At 46.8% G+C, this 16,024-nt stretch overlaps 1 protein-coding gene across 1 annotated transcript in view; it reads left to right on the top strand.

The window, feature by feature from the left end:
• The window catches only part of LOC142784605 (uncharacterized), an 85,476-nt gene that overhangs the window by 34,857 nt on the left and 34,595 nt on the right, over nucleotides 1–16,024 (top strand). Inside the window, exons 7-8 of the mRNA XM_075883027.1 lie at nucleotides 2,815–2,884; nucleotides 13,000–13,190. Of these exons, the coding sequence (XP_075739142.1) occupies nucleotides 2,815–2,884; nucleotides 13,000–13,190 (261 nt within the window). The remainder of the gene's footprint in view (nucleotides 1–2,814; nucleotides 2,885–12,999; nucleotides 13,191–16,024) is intronic.

A 16,024-nucleotide genomic window follows, 5' to 3' on the forward strand; every position in this document is an offset into this window, starting at 1 on the left:
AGCGAACCTATCGTACGCTCAAACCGATGTTGGCGGCCTTTGCCAGAAGTCAAAAGGACTGGGCAGACCATTTGAGTGAACTCGCGTTTGCAATCCGAACCTTTGAGAGTCGCTCTACTGGTTTCTTTCCCGCCTTCCTTAATTTCGGAAGGATGTTGGCAAATTCGGTGACCAGTGTCATGCATTGCCAGCTCAGGGACGAGGAAAAACCGGCAGACTGTTCTGCTTACGCTTCAACACTTCGGGACAGGCTTTGTCGAGCTCTCAGTAGAGCGAGGCAGAATTTGGTGTGGGCCAGGGCTGAGCAAAAGGCACAGTACAACCGAAAACGTCGCCACCTTTCATTTACGGTAGGTGACCTCGTCCTGAAGCGCAACCACGGTCTTAGCGACGCGAGCAAGGGTTTCTCGGCCTTCTCGCTCCAAAGTGGCTTGGTTCATACCGAGTGGAGAAAGCTTGGACTCCACTCGCGTACTTGCTGAAAGACCCGCTTTCAAGAAAACTCGGCCGTTCCCACATCGCAGACCTGAAAGCCTTTGTGCCAGCGCCCAGTGGCTCTTCGCGCAAGCAACGGCGCACACCCGTGTGCGGCGGACCGCATTCAAACACGCACGAGTATAATCTGAGGAAGTGGTCACCTGAGTGATTTTGCGCCGGACGGCGGGCTTATTTCCACAACCGAAGGCCCTGATTTTTACTGTCTAGTCTCAGCTAGCGAACTTCTTTACGGCCAGTACATGCAAGGAAGTCTACTCCGCCCAGTTGCTGCTGCTGATTTTCATTTGAGTGTTCTTGTTTACTTGATGTTTTTTCCGTGTTTTTTTATTCTTCTCGCTGGAGGAGGGGATCGTGAATTGGTGCTTTAGCATGGGGAGTGGGACGAAGGGCACTCTGCGCCTTCTTTTGCGGGGCGCATTTGGACAGACCCGGCTATCGGTGGTGTGTGTGGGTGTGTACGTGTGTGTGGCGACAACAACTTAAGAAGTCACCGACCCCTACACCACCTTGGACTCTGGAGGTGTTCGGAGACCTGCGGTCGTTAGGCAGCCCGGTTGCGCCCTGCTCCCGACCGTCGCTGATAAGCTCTGCTGGCCTTTCTTATCACGGCTCCTGCAAGAGGCCAGCTGTCGCAGACGCTGTGCACGACTTGACCGACGCCACAGGATGCCTCGCAGCCAGTGCATTTGGCGACCATGATTCAAGCAAAAGGGCCGGCTGTCGCAGCGAGGTCCATCCGAACCTCGACCGAGGCGGCGTTTGTCGGACTCGCAGGGCTGTCGTCAACATCAACGAGATGAAGGTGAGCCCGTTCCTCGCATGAGGGCCTCAACCAGAACTCTCGCCTTGCGCTCTCGCATTCACGTAGTCACCCAAGTCAAACTTTACGTGATGCTTCCCCTCCGAGCCGTGGACGCGCTCTTGCATGAGCATCATGAACTCCCGTTACACCTCTTTCGTGGCGCCATTGTATTTCTCAAGTGTATTCTTGTGTTCTTTTTTTTCTTCAGCAGCGGTTGCAGAGCGAGGCTGAGGCTAGCTGTTGCCCATTGCACGACGTCTTTGCATGCATGGGCGATGACTGGCTGCCTTTGCGGACTGGTATATGGTGTGAATTAAGGAGAGGAGGATGTGGGGATCTGAGACGCGCCTGCGACCATTTCGTGGGCATTCCGCCACATGGCCTTTTTGCTTTTCTGCTCTGGTAACGGCGCGTGGCGATAGATGGCACCACGTGCGGGCGCGGCACGTGTTACGTGCGCGTTGAAGAAGCTGTCTCTCCTCCGTGGTCGGCACCGGATAAGCACGTGTTTCCTTCGTCCGCGTTCCCCTTGGGAATCGCCGTACTGTAGCCTGCCTGGGGTGGCCTTTGGCACCTCGGCAGGTGTGTTTACTTAGTACTAGCTTCGGTACCGTACGCTAAGCCCACAGTGGTGCCTAGTGCTTGAATTGGTCGTACCACACCGAGCCGCACTTGCTACAGGCCCACGCGTATGAGGTTTGCCCTAACACTCGCGACCAGGCCTAGTGGCCATCGTGAGAGTGCTCTGCGAAGCCGCAAGGGACCTTTTCCCGACCGGCGTGTGAATGCTCGCCATTGCTAGCTGCGATGTGCTCGCGGTTTCCCCTTATAGTGAAAGCCCACGTGTGGGTGCCTTTGCTCTCCGCGTCCCGGGAGCGGACGTTGTACTGTTGCTCGGGGTGCCGCCAAGGGCAATAAAGTGTCAGTGTATTTCTGTACCCTGTCTGTTTGCCGCGGTGTGCTACACGCGAGTTGGTGACGGAGTCGCAGCCCTGTGGCTCGCTAAGCGTGAACCCGCTGTGATCATCCGCTACGGTGAGTAGCGGGGTCACCATAAGTTTCTAAGGATAAAGCAGACAGAATTATATTGGACTAGCTGAAGAGCAGAGGTTAGTACAACTGTGGACTGGTCCCAAATAAATGCAGCATATTTGTGTTTACTTTCTACTAAAGTTTTGTAAAAAAGTTTTAAAGGGACAGGGGTTAGCATTACTAATGGTTTCGTTAATGTTAACAGACTAGGTAAGAGTACTAGTTACACCCAGGTAGTGATGGGATGGTATGAGCTCGAGAGCGGAGTTGTCAAGCAGATAAGCAGTGGAGAAAGGTGTTCGGGAAATGTTTAAGACTTTCCATTCAGTAGTGTTTAGGGTGTGGCTGTACTAATAGAGTAGCAGTCAAAAGCACTGCATCATGTAGCATACTTCTGGAGGTGAAAAGGACACGTGCGATAGACGGGATGGATCTTGAAATCGAGTGAACTCGGTATGCTCCGTTTCTGATTCCATGTGCAGGGAACCACATGCGTGAAACCTCAGAAGCTCCGACGGCTGGTATAGAGGCAAAAATGCACACGCCGATGAGGTGAGTTTTCAAAGCCATTTTTTACAGTGTGACGGAATACTTTAGCCTTTACAGTGATGTAGAATAAAATATACTTGGTTCTGTGCTGAGAGGGATGAAAACTGGCATAGTATACTGCTGAATGCTTTAATCGGTGGTTCTGAACTCCGAAGTAGTAAACTGCATTAGACCTCTTAGAGGTGTTTATAATATCGTTTGTGTTCGCATGGTTAGTGTGTATGTACACGCACTAACCAATCATGTAAAATCAATGTATCAATGTAAAAAGTCTGTGAGGAGATGGCTGTGAGCTGTGTCATTTGATTAAGCTATTCATGTGTGAACTTTTTCTTTGTAAGAATAAAAAATGAAATTATTGTGAGTCATTTCACTTTGCGAAGCTGGCTTGTCATGCAGCAAGGTGGTTACATGGTGGAGGCCAGACTGGTATGAAAGGCTAGGTTGCGAACGTGCCCATTAAAGTTAAAACCACTGTGACAAGTCTACCATGACACATCAACGATGAATTTGCCGTGGTTATGAATACACTCAAACCTCGATATAATGAACCCGGATATAATGTAATATCGGTTATAACGAAGCAAATGAAAAAAATGTCTTGCAATAAAGTGTTTACAATATATACCTTTATAACGAATTTTCGAATATAGTGAGCTTTTTTATGCAAGAATATAACTTCATTATAATGCTGTTTGAATGTAGGCTTCATTGCAACGCGTAACATATGAAAGCCAGCTTACAAAAATAAAGACTATGCCCATCCTTTTAAAGCGGCCTTCGCCTGTAAACACAAACGCTTACTGGGAAGAAATGGCTTCCGGACAATATTGGCACGTTCCATTTCCCAAGTTTTGTTATCGTTCCAAAACACTACACAATTCTCAGCGCGAACCGCGCCTGCAGTTTTCCGAAAGCTTCCGGACTGTAGTAGATCATTTCGATAAGATCACGCCCACTCTGCGAACTGTACAGATTATTCTGGAACCTACGCCACCGCCAGCGATAACGCTAGAGCATTCGACGGCAAGAGTAGAAATGCCGACGCGCTTCGCCGCTTGTCAGTAGTTGATCGACGGCCGACGTTCTGTTCGCCGCTATCAGTCCAAGACTGCTACTGTAAATGGGCTTTCCGTTTACTGGGCACAGGTTCGCCCAAACCAACAGTTAAATTCCAACAGTCTCCTGTCTTCGGCCACGTCACGATCCCGTGACAATATAACCCCTTCAGCAATGGTGTGTGCAGCTGTACACGTCAACTACGCGAGCACATCGCGCACCGCGTGTTTCCCCCACAGGGGCACCTGCGCAGGTATGCGTTTGGTGTGTAGCGACGCCACGGGCCCGAGCTAACGGGGGTGTTTTCACTCCCTCCCACGCCTAGCCGTGCGTGGCTTTGCCGTGTCCGGGGAAAAGGGGATCCTGGGGGTTGAGCTGACGCTGGGTGATTGGACCTTTAAGGCCCCTCGGCAGAGGCAACACACCTCTTTGGCCCCGGCTTCACGTAGACGGCACCCCTGGGCTGACCCACCCAGGGGAAATCGGTAGTCGCCTTTTCTTGTCTCTGTCTCTCTCTCTCCCCTGATCTTCGTCTTTTTATCTCTTTCAATCTTTCCTGTCATCTCCTCACTCCTGTTTTCTTCCATCCTCCAGGCGGCAAGGGTTAACCTTGGGTAGTTATATTCGGTTATAGCAGCAATGCATGGATGGTGTCTCCAAGTGTTTACTATTCAACCTTGTAGCGTCCCCTTGTTGGGCTCGGTAGTGGGTGGCCACCATTGCCGCCGAACTTTAAACAATCTGTATGGCTAACTTTTCCCCCCCTCTTCCTGATCGCCGCCCGAAAAGGTGGCGCACCGAAGACCCGATCTTCCTTTCAAAACCAAAGCAGTCTTTCCCCAAGTTTCATGTCATACATAGCCAGAAAGAAAACAAAACAGTCCGAACAATCTCGCCCTTTCTTGTCTCAAAAACACTCACAGAAGCGATCGAGCCAGGATATCGTGTAACCAAGTTGGGGAGCGGCGACCTCCTTTTGGAGGTTCGCGACAAGCTGCAATATGACAATTTACCTAAACTTGTAGCATTTGGGTATGTCCCAGTTTCCGTAGATCCCCACAGGTCCTTGAACACAGTCCGTGGTGTCATCTCTGATGACGACCTTCTTGGATTATCAGAGAGTGAATTATTGGAAGGCTGGCAAGACCAGAATGTAGTGAAGGTTCAAAGAATAGTAATACGATGAGACAAAAAAAGAAACACCAACGAAACATATAATTATCACCTTTGGTACTAGCGATTTACCCGATTCAATCGAAACTGGCTACTGCAAGCTTCGAGTCGGGCCCTACATACCAAATTCTCGTAGGTGTTTCAAATGTCAGTGCTTTGGACACGGTTCACAAAGCTGCAGAGGGCGCGTGACTTGCGCTAACTGTAGCTCCAACGAACGCCCATCGGACAATTGTACTGCTGCAGCCCGCTGTGCGAATTGTGAAGGAGACCATTCCGCCTACTCACGAACGTGCCCATCCTGGAAAAAGGAAAAACAAATTCTTCAACTCAAAGTTAAATTCAATCTGTCTTTTCAAGAGGCGCACCAGCGCTCCTCCCTCCATAACAAGCACTCTCCTTCTTTTGCAGATGTGACGCGACAGGGCGCCGTGCAACATCTTTCCGCGTCTGCGAATGTCACACGAAGTGCGACTACAATCCCGGCATCTGCGCCCAAGGCTGGAGTAGCCTGTGCTGCTCCGCCTCCTGCCAAACAGGTTCAGCAGACTTTAGAGTCTGCCGGACCCCGGACCACTGCACCTGCAGTTGCGTCCGAAACTTCTGTGAATGTGCCTGCTCATCAGGCACCATTCGCCACCTCGCAGGAGGTGATGGATACAAGTCCCATTTCTCCGGCGCCTCATACGCCGAAGGATAGGCGCAACTCTTTGGAGCGTGCCCAGAAAGAAAAACGTCGAATTACGGGGCCCCAAAAGGCCTTGTAACCTGAAGTGACACTTCTTGTACACACAGCACCACACATCTTTAAAATGACACATATAATACAGTGGATTGTGAGAGGCCTACTGAGGAACATCGACGATATCCAAGAACTTCTACACAAACGTACACCAAAAGTGCCGTGTGTGCAAGGAACACACTTAAAATCAAGACACACTTTGTTCAAAATTACGTTATCCTTCGAAAAAAAACGAGATGATACTGTCGCCTCGTCCGGTGGTGTTGCCATAATTGTTAATCAAGGAACAGCCTGTACGCGTTTACTCCTTCAGACATCCCTGGAAGCAGTAGCTGTCCGAGCTGTCATCTTCAACAAATTCGTAACATTTTGCAGTATATACATACCACCACACCATCAACTGACTAAACACGAGTTTTAGTCGCTGATAGCAGAACTTCCATTACCGTATCTCGTCCTAGGGGACTTTAATGCTCACAGTAGCTTGTAGGGTGACTCTCGCTGCGATGCGCGAGGTCGCCTCATTTAACAGTTTTTTTTTCTTCCGGTGCGTGCCTTCTGAATCGGAAAGAGCCAACATATTACAACATCGCTAACAATACGTACTCAGCCATAGACCTCAGCATAACATCTCCATCACTCTTGCCTCTACTTAAATGGAAGGTCATTATTAATCCATACGGCAGCGACCATTTTCCTGTCGTTATCTGCACATCAATAACAAATATATGTCCTGCACACATTCCCAAATGACTCACCAACAAAGCCGATTGGGAACAATATCAAAAAATGACTCTCCTAACTTAGACTGACATGGAGGGGTTAAGCGTAGAAGCTGCTGTGAGCTTCCTGACAGCATTTTTGATCGATGCTGCAACGAAATGTATACCAGAAACATGTGGACAGTCAGGCAAACGACGAGTCCCATGGTGGAATAATGAGTGTCGTAATGCGCGAAAGGAGCAGAACAGGGCATGCAGGTTGCTTCGGAATTCACTGACAGCCGAAAATCTTGACAGCTTCAAGAAACTAAAGTCTCAAGGCAGGAGAACGCGTGGGCAGGCCAGAAGAGAAAGCTGGCACCAGTTTTTATCAGGGATAAATTCATATACAGAAGAGGCTAAAGTCTGGAACATGCTTGGTAGGGTAGCAGGAAGACAAGTACACTCCCTCCCACTCGTAAACACACAGGGTGACAGCCTGGAAGATCAGGCGAACTTCCTCGGTGCCCACTACGAGCAGGTGTCTAGCTCATCGCACTATACTCAAGCTTTTCAAAGATATAAAGCAAGGATAGAAAAGCAGAAACTAGAACACAAGTGTACAAACTACGAGGCATACAACCAGCCTTTCAACTTAGCTGAGCTACAAACGTCGCTAAACTCCTGCACTAATTCTGCCCCAGGCTACGATCGTGTAGTGTATGAATTGTTGAAAAACCTGCCGCTCAAACGCGAAAGACATTACTCTCCCTATACAATGCTATCTGGTTTTCTGGCGTCATCCCTGCTTCCTGGAAAGAGGCTATAATTATTCCAATTTCAAAAGAAGGCAAGGACCCCTCCTCAGTTTCAAGTTATAGGCCCATTGCACTTACAAGCTGTCTTTGTAAACTTTTTGAAAAGATCATAAACCGCCGACTTTTACATCTCCTTGAAACACAGTCTGCTCGACCAGTTCCAGTGTGGATTTCGAGAGGGTAGATGCACCACCGACCATGTGGTGCGTATCGAGGCATAGATCCGAGACGCTTTCGCCCACAAACAATACTTCCTCTCTGTGTTCCTCAATATCGAGAAGGCTTACGAAACAACATGGCGTTTTGGCATATTAAGAGACTTGTCTCACCTGGGTGTGCGCGGTAGAATGTTTTTCATAATCGAGAGTTACTTGTCCAATCGAACATTCAGTGTCCGTGTAGGCAGTGTTCTCTCTCAAACATTTGTCCAGGAGACGGGAGTACCGCAAGGTGGTGTACTTAGTTGTACACTTTTTATTATCAAAATGAATTCCTTGCACCTGTCCATCCCCCACAACATGTTCTATGTACATATGTCGACGATGTTCAGCTTGGATTCAAGTCATGCAACTTGGCAATATGTGAGCGGGAAGTTCAGCTGAGTTTAAACAAGGTCTCCAAATGGGCAGATGAAAACGGATTTCGACTTGACCCACAAAAAAGCACGTGTGTCTTGTTCTCCCGAAAGAGAGGCATGCACTCGGAACCTGACATTCGACTGAACGGGCAACGTCTGTCTGTCACAGCCGAGCATAAATTCTTAGGCTTAATTTTGGACAAATTTACCTTCGTACCACACATGAAGTATTTAAAAACAAAATGTTTAAAAGCCATGAATGTTATAAAAGTGTTGTCACGTACTACTTGGGGTAGTGATAGGCAATGTCTCATGAACATGTATAGAAGCCTCATTCGCACCCGCTTAGATTATGGGACCGTTGTTTATCAGTCTGCCACTCAAAGTGCTTTGAAGATGCTGGATCTCGTGCACCATTTGGGCATCTGCCTTTCTACAAGTGCTTTTCGCAACAGCCCCGTGGAAAGCCTTTACGTTGAGTCAAATGAGTGTTCGCTTCATCTGCAGAGAACTTGCATGTCCTTTGTATATTTCCTTAAGGTGAAAGCAGACAAGAAGCACCCCTCATACTCTACTACTAATGATTTGTCGAGCTTCAATCTATTTCAAAACAGGCCTTTAATGAGGCAGCCCTTCTCAGTTCGCCTGAAGCGTCTAGCTGAAGAAACTGGAGTGTCACTTGAACACAGTTTAATGGCTCCTGTAGCATACCCGCCACTGTGGCAGTGGAAGACTATAGACTGCGATGTGTCTTTCCTAGAAATTACTAAACATGCGCCTATTGCTCATATCCGAACATACTTCCTGGAACTTCAACACAAATACACACGTCCTGAGTTCTTCTAAGTCTAGCTCCTCTGTGTCCTACGCTGCTGTCGGGCCATCCTTTTCGGATGCTGGCCCTCTACATCCAGGCACAAGTATCTTCACAGCGCAAGCTTACGCAATATTTGCGGCTGCTAAACACATCAAACAACTACAAATACAAAAAGCAGTAATTTATACGGACTCCCTCAGTGTGCTAACAGCTCTGCACAATTTTAAAAACAAAAAAAAACCCTGTCCTCATCTCGCTTTACTCCACTTTATGCGCACTCTACACACTCAAACAACAACACACTCAAACAACATGAATCTCACGGTGCCAGGGCACCGTGAGATCCAAGGCAACATGATGGCGGATCAGCTTGCTGCATCCGTCCACGAAAGCGCTGTCACTACACCCATATCAATCCCAGCCCTTGATCTTAAGCCGTTTCTCAAACGAAAGCTCAGGAACTACTGGCAAAGCAAGTGGGATCGATACACACAAAACAAACTGCATGTTATTAAGGCACGCCTTGGCCATTGGCCGCCAGTATCAAAATCGCCTCGCACAGAGGTAACACTAACGAGGCTCAGGATAGGACACACATACACGACACACACACATCTTTTGTTCGGTGGTGATCCATCATTGTGTGACAGATGTGGTGAAGCACTAACAGTTCTTCACGTTTTAATCCAGTGCAAACAACTAGGCACTCTAAGAAAACACTTTTCATTACCCTACCGACAACATATACCTTTACTTCCTGCAATGTTCGTCGGTAGGGAACCACTGTTCACTCATGCTAGCTTTTTTTAAGAGATGTTCACTTTTATGATGTCATATACCCAGGCAATGCGTAGCGCGACCTCTTAAGAGAGGTTTTCGCTGCAATGGCTACACAACAAAGCACTTGCCTCGCAGCCCTTGGACACAAGGTTGCTGATGAGGCACTTCGGCTAGTGCCAAATATTTTTACACATTTTTATTATCAAAACCTTTGTCACCCTTTTTTACTATGCATATCACGTTACTGTCACGATTTTAATACTTATGTTTTTACCCGCATTATCGCGAGGAATTTTAAGGCCCCTATACAGCCACGCAACATATCATTGTCCACATCTCTACTCATCGAAATGGCACTTTGGCCATGAATTGGCCCTTGCGCCATAAAGCGCCACACATCAATCAATCAATCAAACCGCGTGTTTCTTCAAACTGCTTAAAACGTAGTGTGTGCATTTGCACAGGCTTTGTTATGGACAGCTAGTTAAATGTCGTTCTTCTGCGTGTTGTCGAACAGGATCACTGTGCCGACGTTTCCATGTCTAGTGATTGTTTGACATGCCTCATTCCGCGACCAATGTACACAGCTGCAAAGCAAACTGAGCGTACGTATATTTTGAGCCTAAAGTTTAGTTCTTCTTGTGCAGCAATGAAACATAGCTAATTGTTTTTTAATTAGATATACAATGATATGCCAACAATGAATAATTACAGAAATGCACACATAACTGCAGGTTACCTCGTTTCCTCTACTAAAATGCGATATAGTGCATTGAAGTTGAGTGTGTCTAGTTGAGACACATTTTCAGTCTATCATAATTGTCGTCTGAAGGGGATCAAGTCGCATGGAAATGGGACGGCACTAGAGTGTTTTTGTTTTACTGTTTGATGTTTTCTTGGGGCACTGTTTGACAAAACAACACTTCGAATACCAATGACGCCATTGCTTTGCAGGAGGGCGAGCCATGGCGGTGGAAGACTCAAGGCATTTGTATAGTTATGCTGTATTCACATTTTGTAAGCGTGGGTGTGCATTCTAGTCGATGGTAGTTGCCAGGGGTTCCTTGTCTGCTTCAAAATGTTTTAATTAGTTTTTCCTTCTGAGCACAAACTTGCTCTCAATGCATATAAGGCTTTACTGTAAAGCAAAATGTGCCCATTAGTGGTGGTGGCAGTGGCTTGATTTCCAACATATGGCTGCGCCAGTGCTTCGAAGTACCTTTCTTGGAAGCCTATATAAAAGCCTTTCACTTCACTTTTTTCACTGAATCTGTGGCAAAATCCTTTCTTCAATGAGCTACACAGTGTGCATTGATGAGTACGTAAGTTTATGGATTTATGCGCATTGTGCCTTGATGAGTACTCAAGTTGATAGAATTATCTGGTCTTCAAATGTGTGATTATTTTGCTCATTTGTGTGATACAGGTCAACGCTATATCAAGCGTAGAGCCAAAGACTCTTCAGGCAGTCATACACACAATGCTTCATCCTCTGTCAGATCCAAAACCGCTGCGGCATCGCAGTAATTGCCAACAAGCCCAGCACGTAGCATAGTCATGCCATCATGTCATTTCTTGCCATGGCAGCTTTTAACGCTAAGCATGAATGCATGGGTCCAATTTCGGGCCACGGAATCTGCACTGCAGTCGAAGTTAAATGCGAAAACAGCCATGTGTTTAAATTTAGGTGTGTATTGAAGGACCAAGAATAGCGAACAGTGATCCGAGATGTCCTGCTATGTCATGCTTCGGAATAGTTTTTTTTTCAAATGGCACCACAGGTTACCACGTGCTTGTGATGGCCCAGTAATGCTAGTGACCACTCTCAAGTGATCCTTATTCGCGTGAGCTAGGATTGGGCTGCACGTTTGGTTAGGTGAACTTCAGCTGTTAAAGCTGGGGATTTCTCCTTGACGTAGCAACTGTGTAGATGCACAGCTCAGTTTTAGTGTGCATTAGCTGTGCCTGGGTGTCATACAGTAAAACATTGGCGATACGAATGTTGCGGTGTCACCAAAAATATTCGAATCATGTGAACTTTGTATCGCCAGACAATATAGAATATGAGCATCAAAAAAAAATCTGGCATACATTTCTATTACTGCGTCTTGGGGCCACAATGCCGCGAACTGCTTTGAATACTTTCCAGTGAAGTTTTTAGGCAGGGAAATGCATGGTACCCTGCATGTAAAAGACACCTCGTGTAAAAGACAAAAATTGCTGTCCATTGCACGTCCCTCATAAAGGGGCTGAACAGTATTTTCTTACCGCGGTGGTGTTGATGTTTTTTTTTGGAAGATGGGCAATGCGAGCACCATGGGAGAGTTTTCAGGTCTGCATGTTCCCAACAGTCGTGCATGTTGACGTTCCGAGGCCTAGCTCTTTTGCAGAGACCGTCTTCTTCATCTTTCCGGCCTCGTCCACCATTCATAGCATGTCTCGATGCTCGAGGGCACGGCCCCCATTTTTATCCGCACGTGGCTGCCACATCGACAGCACAGCATTCCTTGATGTGTAAAAAAAAAGAGTGCGACGTCAATGTTATCTGTAATCTACACATGAAGGCATACGAAAGTGCATTAAGGCTTTCAAAATTGGTGCATGCAATCTTGGAGGCTACGACATGTCACTGAAGGCATATTTACTGAAATGGACGAGAGAGGACTCTGGCACTGCGATTGTTCAACCCCCATGGTAATGATGGATACTACACGAATTTCCTAGGCTTTTTGCTTGCGGGCTTCGAACCCACTTGTGGATTTTATCGGGGTTTCGGTTTTGTTTTGAATGAAAAAAAAATGAAGGGACCCTTGTGGGCTTCTTGAACAGATTTGAATTGGTGAGCCTGAAAAGTCGGAAAGGTGTAGCGCAACAGCTTGACCTTTGCTAAATTTTTTGCGGCAAAGTGGATTGAGGCCACATGAAGCCAAATTGTGCTGAGATAAATTAGATTAGACAAATTTATGGACTACCCATCATTTAAACTCTGACTAAAGCGCCATATGTTACATCTCCCATGCACGCTAGCGCCAGAGTCACCTTTAGTATAATAGGACACTCCGTGACTGAAGGTATATTCTGACGAACTGGCGGTGTGGCACTCTAGCCCGCACTTGGGGTTTCCGCACCCGTGCATTCTTGTTGCGCATTCTGTGACAGCAGGAGCAGCTCCATGTCATACGTATTTCGTAGCGGAGGTTCATATCAAACGCCCCAGGGCGACAATTGGTACACAACCATCCTAGAATACATTGTGGGCTAGTAAACCTCTGCCGGACCAAAAAACAATTCCCATCACCCCAAAATTTGTACAAGCACTGTTCCTACCACCACAGTTTTACCGTACAATGGGTTTTCTGTGGGAGGCCTCAGAATTTAGTTTTGCTTCTTAATGATATGAACTTACTCACCCCTCACCTCTTTGCTTGTCACTGCTACTGTGAACCTTCAGGTCAAAGACCAGCCTGCCTCCAACCGACCGTAAAGGCAGTGACACGAGCCTTTCAAGTAGCTGCTCCTACAGCCCGTTGCCCCCATCTGTAGTGCCAGACTTCAAGACTACTGACTTTGAGCAGTTCCGCAGCCCTTTCAAGGACTGCACCATACACAGGAATCCCAGCAAAGGTCTTGCCATGCGATACGGTAAGTACCTGCTGCATACTTCGATGTCAATGCCTAAGCACAAAAACTGCCAAAAGTTACTCAGAAAAATGTGGTTGCAAAAATTTAAGCATATTTCTGATGACCTTGGAAGCTCTGAGTGGTCTGGTGAGGGACAATCTTGGGGTGACAAAAAATTCAAGTTCGAGTGCTACATATCGAGTTTTAGACAGTGTCAAATTAACGGAAAAATCAAGGTAGCAATAGCCTTCTGTAACTTGAGTGTGCTTTAAGGGAGGATGGGGGATAAAATTTAGAAACTTTCTGAACAAAAAATCGCTTTTAGATTTGAGTTGCTTTGGATTGGTGGTACATTAACGATGCTGAGGATGCTTGGTTGTTTGTGCGGCAGAAGACAATAAAAAAATAATTTTTTCTCGAGATGTTGGCGTGGAGGTCTCTTACAAAGTCACGGCTACAAAGTGGGAAAGATGCCAATTGTGAAAGGAACATGAAAGAGCAAACTGTTTTTTCACGTATTAGCAAAGCACAGTTTTGCTGTCCTGAAAACACTACACTTGCCGCGACATGAGGCCTGTTATGCGAGAAAGTGTGCGAAAAGAAAATGCGGGTGAAGACGCCATAGTGTGAAATTTTAAAAATGGCACTACAAGCTTAATTTTCACTGCTAATAATAATAATGAACTTATGACAGTCAAACTTAAGGCAACACAGTTCTTAGAGTGCAGTTTGTCAATCTAAATGAAGTCATCAAATTTACTCATGTCAAGATTTTTGCATCAACGAGTAGCTATCGACCCCCTAGTAGCGATTTGCGACCGAAAACGCATCTGAGTGATGAATGAGTGTCTCTAATAATAATATATTCACTATCGTAAGTGGTTCAAAATAGGTGGAAAACCTGCCAAATTGTAGTGCTGGCAGCGCTACCTCGCAGCCACGTCGAGGCCGCTGCACAGCCAAGGAGGATTAAAAAAAAATGCTGGAGTGGAAATGATTGCGCAGAAGTGAAGCCGTTCCTCTGGCAAGATGGCGATTAAAAACGAAGCGTTTCCCTCGAACGCCCAACGAGTTTAATGTGGAAACTTTTCTGGGTCACATAAAGCTCCAAGTGCGTCTTACAGTTACTAGTTTTCCTTAGTGAGCCTCTAATTGGAGGCAAAGTTCTTTAAAGATTCAGTCATCCATACTCGTTTCTGTGTGTAATTTCGTCGGGAACAACCATCTTTTATTATAGAACTGACGTAGCATATACATAACATATCAAAACCACTTGATCTTTAAGTAAGCACTATGAGAAAAAAAGCATGTTTCCGCCATCTTGGCAGAGGCAAAAGCTGGCTTCACTTCTGCCGGCAAGGCGTTGCGGGAGCTTCCACTCCAGCAATTTTTTTTTAATCCTCCTTGTGCACAGCTGATGCTGCTTTCACAAAAAATGGGGACGTCACACTGGCGTTTCGTCTGCTAGGAGCGCACGTACAGTCGGTCCAGCAGTGTCACTGAATGCTTAGACATGCCTCTGTCGCCAACATCGTCATCCTCGCCGTCCTCGCGGTCAACATCGCAAGTGATGATGACAGCGACCTGAAATTGGGTATCGCCGTGATTTGCGACGATCCTTGCTTGACAAGCTCCGCGTTAAATGCTATGTATTTATCAGTCTCGGCCATTCTGTCGGAGCTCAGGAACACCAACTACACACCTCATGTCGCGGATGTTTGGCGAGTGAATGGCTGCTTTCAGCTACAGCAGGGCACACGGTAAAAATAGCCTCGGTTGGAGAAAAAGCCTCATACTGCCAGTGAAACCCAACTGGTTCATCAACACACGATTTACCCTGTAGCAACGTGAAGGGAGCAAACGCGGCTGTTCTTCACAGGCGTCTAGCCCCTCTGTCCAACGGCGCATATGAAGTCAACACACTGGCTGCATTGAGGTTCGTGTCTTGGAAAGGCATGGAACGCCATGCACTTTCCGCTTTTTCCGCGCCTCGACTCGGGTTCTCAATACGCAGTGGTTCGCTGACATTCTGGCACGTATTGTCGCTCTGAATGATCGTACTCACACGCAGTGGAGCACAACGCAAATCAGTCAATGTGACACGATGAATCGCACGCATGCTTCAACACAGCAAAGATAGTGACTAGTGAGAATATGGCTGGGAGTCTGCTCCAAACACACTCGGAGATCGTCGACGTCATCATTACTAGCGTATTGTCACTCAGGGTGGTATTTGTGGAACGTATCACACCGAACACGTAGCAGTAGTGTCTATGTCGCAGGGCAGTCTATTTTTCGTTTTTTCTCCTTAGCTTTTCTACGCTGTTTGACCTCGAAGCAAAATAACTTTTATGTGGTGGACGCCATTCAAATTTGGCCAAGAAGACCTGTGCATACCAAGTGATCGAATGATGGGCACATCTGAATCTTGAAATTTGATGTCAGTGCTGCTTTAAGTGAATGTGTCTGCGGGGGAAAACTTGTTTCCAGTGATTTTAATTTATGGGGCACTTTCTGTTCGGGTTGAACCAGAGGACAATCAAATTAAAAGGACAGAAATTTAGCCTCGCTAACGGAAGAGTCACTTGCTCATTGGTAACGAGGCTCGAGTGGTTGGGAGTGTATCAAGTGATTACCCACCGCTGCTTTAATGCCAATTCTGAGGAGCTCCTGGTGTTTTTGTGTGCTGCTTGGCTGATATATTACTCCATAGAGTTCATTGCAATTAGCGGGGAATCTCTTTTGTGACCAACACTTCTAGTGAGCAACATTCACACCTCGAAAACTGCGAAAAATTGAAGATGATTGGATGTGATTGTCACCGAGTAGCAGCCCTGACTACGCAGCAGGTCACT

The sequence above is a fragment of the Rhipicephalus microplus genome, unplaced genomic scaffold (genome assembly GCF_043290135.1).
Source record: "Rhipicephalus microplus isolate Deutch F79 unplaced genomic scaffold, USDA_Rmic scaffold_15, whole genome shotgun sequence".
Lineage (NCBI taxonomy): Eukaryota > Metazoa > Arthropoda > Arachnida > Ixodida > Ixodidae > Rhipicephalus > Rhipicephalus microplus.